This window comes from Strigops habroptila, chromosome 4 (assembly GCF_004027225.2).
Source record: "Strigops habroptila isolate Jane chromosome 4, bStrHab1.2.pri, whole genome shotgun sequence".
Lineage (NCBI taxonomy): Eukaryota > Metazoa > Chordata > Aves > Psittaciformes > Psittacidae > Strigops > Strigops habroptila.
In genome coordinates, this window is record NC_046358.1 from 73,752,727 (window position 1) to 73,767,685 (window position 14,959).

Below are 14,959 nucleotides of genomic sequence, written 5' to 3' on the forward strand. Positions count from 1 at the left end.
CAAATTGTGGAAGGAAGACACAGAGAATTATCTTTGGCTAGATGCGTGTCTTGTTACTGGAAAGTATCTCATGCCTGACAAGAGACATTCTTCTTACTGGTCTCCCTGCCTCCACCATCCAAGCAAAATTGAATCCTCTGATTACTTCATTCATTCCAACATTATCACTACACAAAGCTAGAAGAGAGTAACACTTTCCTATCAGGTGTATTTTCCTACACAACAGCCACTGTAGTTAAACACTCAGATTCGAATCAGGCAAAATGATGCACGCAATGCCCACACGGCTGTGAGTTAGCTGAACTCCACAAACAGAATTTGTGCCTGGCCATCTCATTTCTTAGGTTACTGGACAAAGCTGGAGCCTAAGGAGATGCAGGAGATGAGGACTATGACACTTCATGAGCAGATGAGTCCACCCGTTCAGCAGAAGAGTGAGGCTTCACATGCACTGACATTAAAACAATGCACTTGAGAGCTCATGCACTTACCATTCGTGTAAGGGTTGACGGTCTTTTTATTTGTCATTACACGTGCTGTTGCATTATTTACCTAAGCACATAGAACACTGGATTAGAAAGGGTTACAGGGAGGGTCCACATTACTATCAAATGCATGCATTATTACTGCTATTAGTCATGTAAAAATAAAATGCAATTTAATTTATAGAAGGCAACAGGTGCATAACAAAATCATACTATTTATAATTACATTTACTTTCATAACCATTTTAACTTACAAATCATTTCAATAAAGCAACATCATATCATTTAAACTTTAATAAAAAGACATTAAAAGCAAATTAAAAGGTACTGCATAATTTAAGACTTAAGAGCATGCTTGTATTCCATGATAACACTGATACAATAAATACTCAAAACAGAAAAATAAAGAAGATTATATGAAGGAACATGCAGTGGAGTAGAAAGGAAAGAGACAAGGTACAAGGAAACAAAGAAAATGTCAAAAAAGGGACGAACGAATTTTAGCAGTGTGCAACATAACCCTTTAGAAGAGAAGTACCATTGGAAAAGCAACATCTAGCATTCAACACTTGGAACAAGAGCCTTTTTCATTGCAAGAATTAACAAAATCATTCAAGCTTTAAAATCACAGCTAACAAAAGGATAAAAAGAGGGTGCATTATTTAACACAATATGGAGTTAACAATCTGAGTAAGATGTGCACGAAGTCATATCCTCAATCCAATCAGTGCCTCCCAGGCTTGCTTAAAACGTACACTCAATTACAGGCGTACCAATATAGAAAAAAATGTAGCATCAAGAAAACTTAATACAACAAGTCAAAAAAATTCACGTGGTATATCAGCGCTAAATACGTGAAACGGCAGATGGACTTCTCCACTTACCATTCAGCACCATCGCCAGCATGGGTATGTATACAGTTACCATGGTTACTGAGAGTTTGGTGAGGGCCCTAAGCGCTACCGTCGAAGGGGGAAAATGAAAAGGCAAAATATGCAACATCTTACTCAAAAGACGACAGCATTTTCAATTGGTATTTTTTTTACTCTAACAAATACGACTGAGGCAGTATTGAAGGGGATCCAATGGTACGAAAACACATTTGTCTTGGTTTTTTAATGGATACGAGTGGCTCAGGCCAGCCAGCCAAAGCAGCCTGATGGCTCCATTGCAAATTAAATGTTAAAATTGGTTGATCTCTTGTCTGGATTTGTTTCTTTTTCTGGTACATCTTTTGGATGCTTCTTTCCCAATCTGAGTATTTTGAAAGCCACTGTGGATCCCGCATCAACCCTGCAGCAAAAAAAACCAAAACGAAACCAAAAAAACCACCTTTTGTTTGTTTTTGTTTTGTCTGTCACACTTTTTTTTTGTTGTTGTTCTCAATTTTTTTCTGTTTTCTTTCTCTTTCTTGTTGGCTGGTTTTTGGAATCTACTGCACCCATTGATTTACAAAACATCCAAAATAATAACTTCCAAAATATTAAAGCTTTCATTTGTTTGTTTTTTCAATTCTGTCATCCACCTTTCAGCAATAATGATAATAACAATAATAATAATTACAAAAGAAATAATAATAAAAAACCCAAGTAAGGCCAGATTCTCTGTCTTTATATATAAATATATATATAAACAATAGGAAGGGGGAAGGGGAGCACACAGAAGACACCAATGATGCATCTGAAACAACAAATGAGAGTGAAGCAGACATTTAGAAAAAAGATGAAAAGGAAAATATTTTGAACATGCACCTCGATTTTACGGCCCTCTACCACGGTGCCGTGTAATTTCTCCCTCGCCCTGTCCGCATCAGCACTATTTTCGAAAGTTACGAAACCAAATCCCTGCATGCAGGAGGGAGAAGGGGGGAAAACAACATGCACATTATTATTTCAGTCAATGACCACTTGTTTGCTTATGTTCTCTCTCTTTAATTTAATATTTTCTTGTCCTTGCTTCATTTCTGTAACATGCAAATTAGAAAAATTATAATTGTATTGAGATGTGCAATAAATAAGCGACAAATGTGAACAAATTTTTTCTGTCATTAGTTAGATAATACCCTCTGAGCAATTCAAAGAATGATACCAAAAATACCTATCTACATGTCACTACAGAGGAAAATAAATCTAACAATAAGAAAATGAAATTAAAATAAATTACAGTGTCTTCACATAGGAAAAAAATGAACTAATGAGAAAAGAAAATGAACCACATTTTAATGACATGCAGATATCTCAATGAAATAAAAAACATGTGCACAAAATTCAACACTGAATGTCAATATACTCTAAAACATTGCCTACTTTATCATGCTGTCGTGATCATAAGAAACATTGTTCCCATGCAACACTAGGGTAACTTAAACTTCTGTCAAACTATACAGCCTTTACTTATTTTTTTATAAAAGAAAAAAAGAAAAGAAAACCACCAACAAAACAAAAGTAGTTTTAGAACAAAGTAGAAGCTTTCTTGTATTAACAGATCAAATAAAATCACATGATGTGAATAGAAAAAGAAACTCTGATAAAGGAATAAAAATGCAAACGTTTTGAATAAGTTTAACTGGTTCATTTACTACTTATGTATATTATTTTCCACATACAGAACATGCAACTAGTAAAACTCCAGAATCCCCTGTTAGTGGGACAGGAGAATACTCGACAAATAGGAAATATTGCTTATCACAAATGCTTTGCTTTATAGTATCAGGCTAAGCAAACATTCCCAATCCTACTATAATTCTTTATTGTGCTAAGTTAAATTAAACCCTTTACAATGGCAAATACCTTTAAAAAAAATTGGACATTGAAAGCCATTTTGGAAACATACACCAACCCTTTGAAGTAATTCTTACGTTGGCACTACAATGCCTTTGCAATCTTTCCCAAAGGTACCCAAACAAATAAGCTCCTACATCCTCGGTGGTTCGTAACAAGAAACATTTGCCAGTTATATATGGCCGCTTCATATACAGGCACTGCTGCACATATTTGGAGTTCTACTACAACCTTTTGCTTTCCTGTTACTTCAGCTTAAACTCAGTTAAAGCCTTCCTCTGCTCTGTTCCTCAGCAATAAGCCATGCATCATGTCTCCTCATTCTCCAGTCCATTCGCTACGTTTTGCGGTCAGTATTCGCCCACTTCCTCTCTGCAGTTCTACCTATCATGTACATAGTGACTGATTAAAATAAAGGAAGAAGAAAAAAACCAAAACAAAACAAAGGAAGGGAAAATATTTATACATTTATTTATACATTTATGCACAATTATGAAACTAAGGCAAAACTGACACCAAGCATGGAAAAAAAACAATGGACATGAACTACAAAACTAGTTACTCAACAGCTGATAAAAAAGTTAAGACACTATCAGGATCATTATACAGGTTATTTGGATTATTTTACCTACTCAAAGAGTACATTTACTTATGCCAATTTGTAACACAGAAAGGAACATTCATATAGAACAGTTTATGTTCCACACTCTTCGAAGTTGCTTAAGCTTGAGCTCGGACTACTCTATCAACAGTTCCACTTCTACGTTCTCAAAACATTTGATTCCACCCATTTTCTCCACTCCGCCCTCCACAGTTTTAGCACAAAGCCATGACCTTGCTTGTCACAAGACATGGATGATTTAAATCTCTTCCCCAAAGCACCAGAGTGTTGAAAGTAAATTCCCCTCCTCAGTACTGATCCTCATGTTTTAGATGCCTGCATAAGCTTTTCTTATACCTAAACCCATCCTCAACTTTAGACTTTTATTTCTTCTTCAACTGCTTCCTCCCATCTTATGTTTAAAAAAAAAAAAAAAAAAAAAAGGCTCATAATTTAGGATGCCATTAAGAAAATTTCACAGCAGACAACATCACTGAAGCCATCAATCTGATGAACCTAGCTCTGTGTCACAGCATCAACTCCCCCAATTCTGGCTGTTCTCCCCCCTCCTCCTCACTGAGCAGCTGGCCCTTCTCAGAATTGCAAACATTTGGTGGGAGTTGTTTAGTCAAAATTTTGAATTAGACTTAGCTCACAGCACTACTAGTTATTTTTTTTTCAAACAACTGAAAGATAAAAACCTAATTATATTAAAAAACTAGAAAAAGATATAAAGTGGAGCCACAAGCCAAGATAAGACAGGAACTTCAAAGATTCTGAAAAGAATACTCATTGTCATTTTTTAATTTCTTATGTTGTACTTATTCTCATAATTAACTATTTAAATTAAGCTCTTCTTATTTATGCAATTCTGTAATTTTAGCTAGCTGACACAGAAACCCAACCACACAACATAGATTCATTCATCACACATTCAAATACCTACACAAACAGGTTAACATTAATTTTACAGGCAGGTGATTCAACAGCTACTTTAGATCATAGAATCATAGAATTATAGAATAGTAAGGGTTGGAAAGGACCTTAAGATCATCTAGTTCCACCCCCCCTGCCATGGGCAGGGACACCTTGCCCTAAACCACGTGGTCCAAGGCTCTGTCCAACCTGGCTTTGAACACCGCCAGGGATGGAGCATCCACAACCTCCCTGGGCAACCCATTCCAGTGCTTCACCACCCTCACTGTGAAGAACTTCTTCCTTATATCTAATCTAAACTTCCCCTGTTTAAGTTTGAACCCATTACCCCTTGTCCTGCCATTACAGTCCCTAATAAAGAGTCCCTCCCCAGCATCCTTATAGATCAGCGCACTACGTATTTTATTAACAGGTTATTTTCTGCATTTTATTTTCAAAGTCTGTCAAATGATTTAATAATAGCCAAGTTAGTATGTGAGAACATCCTGGTTTAATTTGAGAGGTGCTCTGCAGTTCTTATTTGAAGAAATACATGTTAATATACTACATACTATAGAGATAAAAACATATACACACAGATTTAAGAAAGTATATATGTAGTATACAGCTGCATAGAGCATTAATTTAAAACTGTAAAAAAATAAATGGCACTTCATGTTCCTGTATCTTTGCACCTTTGCAATTGTGCCCGAGACGAAAGCATGTGCAGCTCTGTGCAGAGTTTAAGTGTCACACCTGCAGAGTAGCATTGACACATGCACAGTACTGGAAGCTGTGTTTCAAACTGTCCTTCCAAGATAAGGGTAGATGCAGAGAAAAGTAAGTTACCAGCAGTTTTTAATGTTACTTTTATCAACAGCTTGAAGACTTGTCAAAGATAAGCTTCATGAACACAGGTTGTAAGAAAGATCTATACCAAAACAAGACTGAAATTCTTGCAATACTTATTAAGAGTTTCAAAATTCATCAGTGTTGCCATACAATTCTAGCAAAATTATCTGGATTATTATTATTATGCCTTCATACAAAGGAAAATTTGTGGCATGAAACTTCTATTATTTTAGGGTTCCTTTTATGGAGAGACTCCCTTCTGCAAAATTAAGTTATACTTTATGGTGGTGCTGCAGCAGTTTTTGAATATGCAATTGTTAACTACTATGTCATGAAAATAAGCTTACTTTTGCTGCTTTTGCAAGAATCTGCTTACACAGTATTTATTAGAATAAAAAGAAATAAATAAAAACAGGGGAAAAAAAAAATCTAGCAATTCTTTTCTGCCAAACTGTAGCTAGAAACAAATTTGAATTTTGACCCTGCAAATTTTTTTTACCTGTACTCAGTTTGAGACCACTTAGCAGTCCTTTCAGTTTCAGAGGGATTTTATGAAAACATAGATAAGCACTGCCAGGAATGGGACTTTAATCTGGTGCATCTTAAATCCTACAGAATGGACATGAAATGATCAGATTAAATAAATAAATAAATAAATTAAAATAAAATAAAAAAAGACAACAAAATTCCCTTTATTCCTAATCCAGTTTTCTAACTTTTCATTTAATTGAGATAATCTAAGGGTACTCTGCAAATCAAAATACTATGTAGCTACACCTGAAATAACTCTAAACAAGATGAGAAGCAGCATATGTAAGCAATGAGATGCATCACAGAACTGCTTTAAGTACCTTCAGCAACTTAGTCAGAGCCAGCCTGGATGCACCAGCACAGCACTGGATAGTGCAGCAGAGCTTAATAACATTAGGTCTTAGAGTCTCTATTGCAATGTGTGTAACTGAGATAAGTGACAAGATAAGTGACTTTACAAGCCTGCCTAGTAAAACCTCCTCCTTTGAAATCCTTTCTAGGAGCTTGTTTTTAGCACAAGGCTCAGAGATGTTTTCACTACTGCAAGATCACTATTAAAAAACTCTCAATTCAGAAATAACTCCTCACCCCATCCCCTGAATACTTTTTAGGAAGCCTTACGTTTATGCAGTCCTATGCAAAAGTGATGGTTAGAAGTCCTACGTATGTAAGATTTAATGGCTAAACAAAAGTGTAAACCACCACCAAAACACGTATACTCAGTTCCACTCCATCTTCACCAGAACCAATCAAGGTGGCAAGGATGGGATGTCTTTTGAAATTTATGACACCCTCCAGGAGGAGCAGGTTTTGGACAACCCATATCTTTTGCAAACATTATTGAAAAGCTGTAATTTAATGATGATAAATTTCAGGCAGGGTAGGAGATTCTAAGCCACCAAATTCCATACATTTTGGTTGTTCACTGAAAAAGTGGTAAATATTCCAACTGGGTTTGGGCTAGCAGGCAAGGGTATTAATTAATGAATGTATGAATAATTCTGGAATACAAATCAGGACATTCCAGCTAGTCTATTAAAAACAAACAAAAAAAGTGATGCCTTTAAGTTTAGATAAGGGAAAAATAACAGAACTAAAATATATCTGATTTGAGAGAGATTTATGATATATCTGATTCTTAAAAAAAGACATATTACAGTATGGTTATAACAGGAAAAGAATTCCATCACTAATAATAAATCATATATGAGAGCTACAGGAAGACTGAAACACTGTTGGATAAACATTCTAGTGTGTCTGACATGGCAGGGATGAAAAAAGTTATCATGCATATGTCATACACATAAACCCTTATAATGCAGCTGATATCACAGGTGAAGCATTCTGGGCTACAGTTTTGCACTAGGTAACAATGTTAATACAGTCATAGCCATCCTACCTTGCTTTATTTCTTAAATATCCAATAAACTGAAGTATGCATTTAAGGCAAAGTAATTTTCAGAAAAAAATTAAATGTTTGCAATACATTAAGAACTCTTTTAATCAAATAAATGTTAAAATAGATTGTTTTCAAAGGGTTGGTGTACTGAAGCTTTAACTAAAAAGGAAAACATCTGCACTTAGATAATCTGCAACAATCGCATATTTTCTCAGCTAATTACTAAAGAGGATAGTTATTAGGTATCATTATCATCATTCATTTCAATAGGGGAAAAAAATACCCGTACTAATACAAACCTGCCTACAAATATCTATAAGTATGGACTCATCTTATGAGATAAACAAGATAATTACCCTTGAAGAATAAAGACAGCAGAAATCAACATTTCCATAAAACAGATGACAGTTTGGAGTAGCTAAAATTACCCCCTTTAAAAGATATAAAATGATTTTCACGCTGCTTAGGAAACTAAATGACAGCTCAGAAGATGTTTTCACTAACATGGAATTTCAGACATTATTTTTTACAGCAGTGCAGTTGTTTCCTTTTACTCATACAAATATTTTAAACAAATTTTAAAATTCCAGAGGTGAATTAAACTGCTTACCTTTGAGCCTCGCTCATTAAAAATAATTTCAACATCTAAGATTTTACCAAATTGCTGCAAAGAAATAGAAAAGTTATATGAAAATATGATAACTTCAACATTTCTATTGTATACAGTACAAATGTTGGTTTCAGAAAATGGTGCACCACATAAAAAAGTTGTAAGCACATAAAATCAAATATAGTCAAAGGTATCTGACTATTTCAAAGATAGTTCAAAGCCGTTGTTTCAGAAGACTTTTTGCAGCTGCTTTCCAAGACAGTGGGGTTAGTTCTGCTTTACAGGAATAATATCAAACCAGCTGGGAGTTTTGTTGCTGGATTCACGGAGTGAAGATTTCTCTCCAATCTTGCTGAAAAGGGATAACTATTACTCCCTAAGCAATTCTTGTTTTACTAAAGTCTAATTTGGAAAACTGGAATGGATACTTTCTTGTTGGTGACATTTCCTTGCTCAGAATTGCACTTCTATTATAATATTAGTAGTAAATGTTATTACCATTGACCCTACAATAGCATTCACAAACATCTAGACATTGTTCACACACAGAAGACTTGACCACAGTTGCTATCCCAAACCAAAAGGCTCTATTGCACTTGTCCAAGTAAAAGAATACATGTTTGACCCAGGCAGTGTTTAGTTAGAACGTTTTCTGATATGACACATTTCGTGATGTGATACTGTAATTTATCAGTGGGTCATCTCTGTTGTTTCATAGGTCATTAACATGCAGGGTGGATCAGTGCTAGCACTGATAAGTGGCACAATATATTAAATGAAACAACAGAAATTAGAGGCGGGCAAATGAAGAGTAATCTAGACAAAAGAGTCCAAGTCACAACCCCCTATACTCCAGTCTTTTAAGATATAAAACACAATTACAGGCCAGAAAGGACAGTATTCCCTCTCTAGTTTACTAAGGTGTTTCAATGTGGTTATGTAAAATCAACCATCTTTTGTTATCCCTTGGCTGATTTTGTTATTGCATTCACCATCTAATTCATGTTTTAACTGCAACTTTAGCCTATAAGCAGACATCGACTTAATGTTTAAACAATTCTCCTCTGCTGTATTTATGTCCATGTAAGAAGATTATCTGTTATGTGTGTAACATGGCCAAGATGCAGCACTACCGTACTTCCTATCAGATTCAACTCACATTTGCAGAAATTCCATTTTTTCAATTCAGAAGCTAAACTTTTACTGTTACCAAGTCATTCTAAAGCTGAAAAACTCTAGCCGTTGTTCAGTGCTAGTCTTTTTAGACCTAAGACTTAGAAATACTGAAAAGACACGTAGTTTTTATTCAACTAGAAATTACTACAAAATCTACAAAGAACCTCAACTTTCAATTAATCTACTTTTTAATAATATAAATCTACTTTAACTGGTTTGTTTAATTTAAATAAATTTGCATATTTTCCTCTGGAGGGGTTAATAATTATTATGACTTCTGCTATTTTGCTGATGAGCTGTAACCTGCATTTAGAGGGGGTTGCTTGTAGCAAGGTAGATATGGCACAATAGTCACTCTCATTGCCCAATACTACACCAGGATTCTTTTTCCAGTGACTCCTTTGCTTCATGGAAATGAATATTGAAAACCACAATGTCTTAACTCACATAGAGAGACATCAGAAGAATTTAAAAATATGAACTGAACATGAAAGATGGAGAACAGTGCCATGAAGCACTTGATGCTGCACTTGCAAACTAACATAGAACAAAATTAAGTTTTAGTGGGTCAGAAATAAGAAAGCAAGAGTAACCTAAATACTTCAGAGTACTAACTTGGAAAAGGAAAATCTGGGTACTAATAGCTGATTGAGTACCATCACTAGTTTTTATTTAGTGACATTTTAAAATAAACCTAAGAATTCTTGGAGCAGGGAGAAGAAACCTGGTCTAATCTGTCATGTTAATGAGCCTAGAATTGATGGCACATATGAGATGTGTGAAACACATCCAATGCACCTAAAGGCAGATAATGGCCTGGGTAAAAGCAAAATTTGAGGGACATACAGAAAAAGACTGGCAAAAACATTAGATGCTCACAGACCTACAATACTTGTGGGGAATGGTGAGGATTCCTACTCCTGGACTTCCTGCCTACACTCAGTCCATGTCTTCTACAGATTTGGGTCCCTTGCTCATGAGGTCAAGCATTTACTATTTCACATCATGCTCTCCAAATATCAATAAATACAGGCATATAAATCCAGATGTGTACAGCAGGAATCTATATGCATTCAATATTTTAAGTCAACATAAACAGTTTTTTCTGAGTGTAATACAAAACAACATAATACATAGAATATACTCATTTATATCACATACAGTAGAATCAGTAGAATTTCTTTTCCCAGTTGTGACTGGCAAATCAGATGTTTGGTTATAAATAAATGAAAAGAGAATCTTTACTAAAAAAGGTTAACAGTCTAAATCAGAAATACTGCTGTCACAGCTACCTATAATACAAAATACTTGCAATGCAAATATATATATATGTAAAAAAAAAAGCATAAAGAACGAAAGGATGAGTACTTACACCAAACATTTGTCTAAGATCTGGATCCCGGAATCTGAATGGTATGTTTGAGACGTGAAGCCTTTTTGGCTGTGATTTGTTTTCTGTGTTTTCAGAAGACTGTGTCTGTTGCTGGCCATCGGTCTGTGCTGCATCATCTGTCTGCTAAAAAGGTAAAGCAAAATAAAACACACTGTAAGTATTTCTGCTATTTTTAGTATAAAGTGGTGGGCTTGAATTCTCAAAAAAGACTAAAAAGGAGTTAAATCTGCTGAAAGGTACTGAAGAATACCAGAAGTTGAAATACCTGAAAATCAAAACCATTTCTGTATCTGTCTCAACAGTATGTTTTCAGTGACCCTTTTAATATGCATTTGGAATAAACCGGAGGATAGGAAGGAGACGATTATTTATTGATTTTCTTACCTACTTTTAAATCATGAATAAATATGTCCCTCTACATTATAAGACTGCTGAAACTCCCTTTAACCTCATCAGTGTTTGCCAATGGAAGAGACTGGACATGTTCAAACAGCCTACTTGCAGAGTCAAGCTATACACTTTCATTCAGAAGCCACTGGGAATTCTACACAGGAAGTCAGTAACACATCACATCCTAGTTGCTGATGGGCACTAGAGGATCATTTTGTATTGATAAATGGTCACCATTATGGAAAAGAACTTGTGTTGTGAAAGGGAACGGAAGTATAATCTGTGGTGAAGGTTACCTGACATGAAAGTATGACCCAGAAACAAAGTTTTACAATTTTTTTTTTTCTCACCAGAGTAAGATCATATCCTGGTATTTCTCACAGGGATACTACTCCCTAGTTTTAAAAGGCTATTTTATAACGGAAGGACATTGCTGAGTATTACAATTTGACATACAAATAGAATTATAAACTCCTAGAGAGATTAGGAAAAAAACATAATGTCCTTTATCCAACAAGTAAAACTAACCAATGCTGGTATAACAGTATATTATAGAAACTTTTCACCTATGTTCTTTAATTATATCATACAGTGACAAATTAATCACTGTGTACAGCACACATTCACTAGAAAAAGATTTTTTATAGGTGTGTAAAAACAGCATATTTTTTTCTTTTGCACTGGTAGAGGGGATTTGGAAGAAAAGAGGAGGAAAGAAAACAGCTGAATGAAAGGATCGTCTTACAACTGTTACTCTATTTTCTCCGTCCTTCCTCTTCCTTCTGACCATATTCATCTTCCAAGTATTCATTTTCCTCTTGCGTTCTAATGTTCCAGTTCAGCTTTTCTTTCTTTTTTCATTAAAGCAAAAGAAGAAATCTCCCATTTTCTGCTAGTATCAAATTTCTTTTAAGAGATCACCATTAAAGCAAAATAGAAGTGGTTTAACAAAATAAACCTTAGCACACAGTTTTGATACCAATAAGCCTGTTAAGAAGGAAGCAAAAGAACTCAAACACAATAAATCATTCACATCAGCAGTAACTACAAATAAATCTAATTCTAGCAAGTTAAATTCAACATCATCTTCCCTCACAAATGCAAATCTTCTCAAATTAAAAGTACAAACATCTATAATTTCCTGTATTGCCTATAATTCTGTGCTAAGAATACTTCTCAAATATAGGTCTTTATCCTTTCTGCAAAAGCATCAGCAGTGTCTACATTTCACGGAATATGATGATACTCATACACAAATACAAACTTGTGTGTGCACTAAAGAAGGATTTTCAAGTGATCCAAACAAGGAACTGGGAACAGCTCAAGCGTAAACCTAAAGTTAAGTCAGTGCTATCATGTCTCTTCTGCTACTCCCTGAACTCACAGGCAGGGTCCCACAAACTAAAGTTCCTCTTTACAAATTTCTAGTGATTTTAATACTAAACATGGTATATAGCTGTTAAGAGACAAAAACGTGTTCCACACTAATCTCTTACTATCTAAAACTAACTAAAAACCTAAAAGTTTAGATTTTAGGCAACTGTTCCATCCAGAGACACCACAGAGATTACTTTGTACCTTCAGGCCTTAAAAAGAGAGAAATATGAATGAAACTTGGTATATGAGAGCAGGTGGGGACTGGAAACTTGAAATACAACACTCCAGAAGAATTTAGGGTCAAATAGATGAATCTGAAGAGAATTAAAGAATTCTGAAGATGCTGTTTAGCTTCAGGAACAGAGGGTGCCCCTTGAAGAAAATATATAATCAGCATACTGTAAAAATGCAAACTGGAAAAAGTAATTTCTGCTCATCATAAATGATGACAAACAAGGAGTAGGAGGTTTGAAAGGTGCACTACTAGCATACCAAAACATTAGGAGCACCTTCCACATGACAAGCTGAACAGATGTATTGCCAACAAAAAGCCAGCGAAGTTTCTGAAGATGATGCTAAAATGAAGGAGCTACAAATTATGGGTAAAGCGAATAAATCCAAGCACTGTTATTTTCTGGGCATGTCTTTTTGATTTTACCACTTTTGTTCACAGAAGCCTGAAATTTAAAGTTTCACCAAAGAATGTCTCAGAGTTTGGGCAGTGAGGACTGAAAACCAGAATCTTCAGAAAGTCAGCAACATCAAAGATTCACACCTGTCAACGCTTTTAAAGAAGTTTGTGCCAGAATTAACATAGCTAAGCCATTTAAAATGTATTAAAGGGCTTGACAATATAACAGTTTCTTTACAAAGCCTAGCAGATCTGTGGATGTGCCTAGCAGATCTGGAGAAGGATAACTGCAAATTGAAACTGGAATGTGAAGCTTATACAAAAACTTCCAGTAACGCCAAGGAGGTAAAATACACAGAGGACAGAGGACAGGCTGCATTTTGTGAAATCCCAGAAAGGAAAGTTTCAAAGCCCCGTGGACTGGAAGAGCTAAAATGCAATTTACCTTACACATACATAATACATTTCAAGAGCATATTTTCATTGCTACAGGATCTAAAGACCAGTGTGTGATATTTCTTCAAAAATTAATTTAAGTTAGTATAGGACACTGTCCTTACTACATCCCTGCAGTCTTGTATGCAATCAGACTGCTTTCTGTTTCCTATTCCACCACATATTTGCAATTATGAAATATTAAAAAAATCTTAATATATGGTAGTCTTAAAACTTATAATGGAAGTTATAAATACCGAATACAAAAGTAGAAGACCAAATGCTCACACACCGAGAAATAAATTGAGATTAGCTCCCTTTACTTTAGTGAGCTACTGAAGGCTTAGGTGTTAAAAGAAATTAAAACTGAAACTATTCTTTGAAGTAAGCAAACCTAAATCAAAGAGGGCGTTTCAGAAAATGATTTTTTTTTATTTCATAAAAGATACCTGCAGTATAAATACATGGTATACTTTGTAACCAAATCCATCATCAGGACAGTTAAAATCTATTGTTTCGCATAGAAATTCTTTATCTCTCCCAATATACTAAACTTTTGTTTCCTTACCTCAGGTCCAGAAACAGAAACATTGTATTCTTAAAAGACTTCACTTAAGTTCTTAAAAGACTTCACACTGAAGTCAAGTTCTTAAAATCAATTAAAACCAGAATGTATTTATTTTAGCCAGCCTCATTTTTCCACAACTGTCACTACTACCAATTCTTCCGTTTTCACTGAGAGGAGGTTAAATGCAACGAAAAATGAGGGGTGACAGTTATGCTGCAAGTTTTTAGAAGTTCAGTAGTTGAAGAGGTTCCTTCTAACAACTGGCAAGAGGCAGTCATGACTCTTAGTAATAGCTGTTGTGCAGCAATTACCCAAGTGCAGGCAGTGGCCCCACTGAACTCGTGAAGGACCTGTTAAGAGTGTATCTAGTCCTTAAAGAGCTGCTGCTCCTTCTGGGGCAAGTGAACTCCAAGGAGTCTCAGATCCTTCCATCTCACCCCCAAAGCACACAGGATGCAGTGCGCTGCCTCAGGATCAACCTGCACTGCATTCTAGAATCAGAAGAAATACTGTAATTTACCTGAATTTAACTGAAAAGCACTATTTTCTAAAACATTTCAGCAAACAGTAATAATTCCCCCTACTAATCCCAATTTGCAGTATATTTCACCCAGAAATTCATACTTGGGGGCAGGGAGGGAGGGGAAGTATGCTTTAAAACCTTCATCCATCTCTAATACAAACCCATTTCCCAGGTTACTCCTGATTGGACACAAGAGTGCCATCTCCCATCCTTAGCACCTGTGGCACCACATGCAATAAACCAGAATGTTCAGCGAACCTAAAATCAGAGAGGGCCTCATGCACGCTGTTTGG

General features: G+C 35.4%; 1 protein-coding gene across 41 annotated transcripts in view; it reads right to left on the reverse strand.

The window, feature by feature from the left end:
* The window catches only part of RBFOX1 (RNA binding fox-1 homolog 1), a 1,252,174-nt gene that overhangs the window by 91,588 nt on the left and 1,145,627 nt on the right, over window positions 1-14,959 (reverse strand). For 39 of the 41 annotated variants that reach the window (XM_030482277.1, XM_030482275.1, XM_030482292.1 and 36 more), the window contains 4 exons: window positions 10,722-10,865; window positions 8,174-8,227; window positions 2,237-2,329; window positions 492-552 (listed from right to left, as the gene is read on the reverse strand). In XM_030482277.1, the coding sequence (XP_030338137.1) occupies window positions 492-552; window positions 2,237-2,329; window positions 8,174-8,227; window positions 10,722-10,865 (352 nt within the window). The remainder of the gene's footprint in view (window positions 1-491; window positions 553-2,236; window positions 2,330-8,173; window positions 8,228-10,721; window positions 10,866-14,959) is intronic. The other 2 variants (XM_030482283.1, XM_030482278.1) reach the window with 1 other exon arrangement.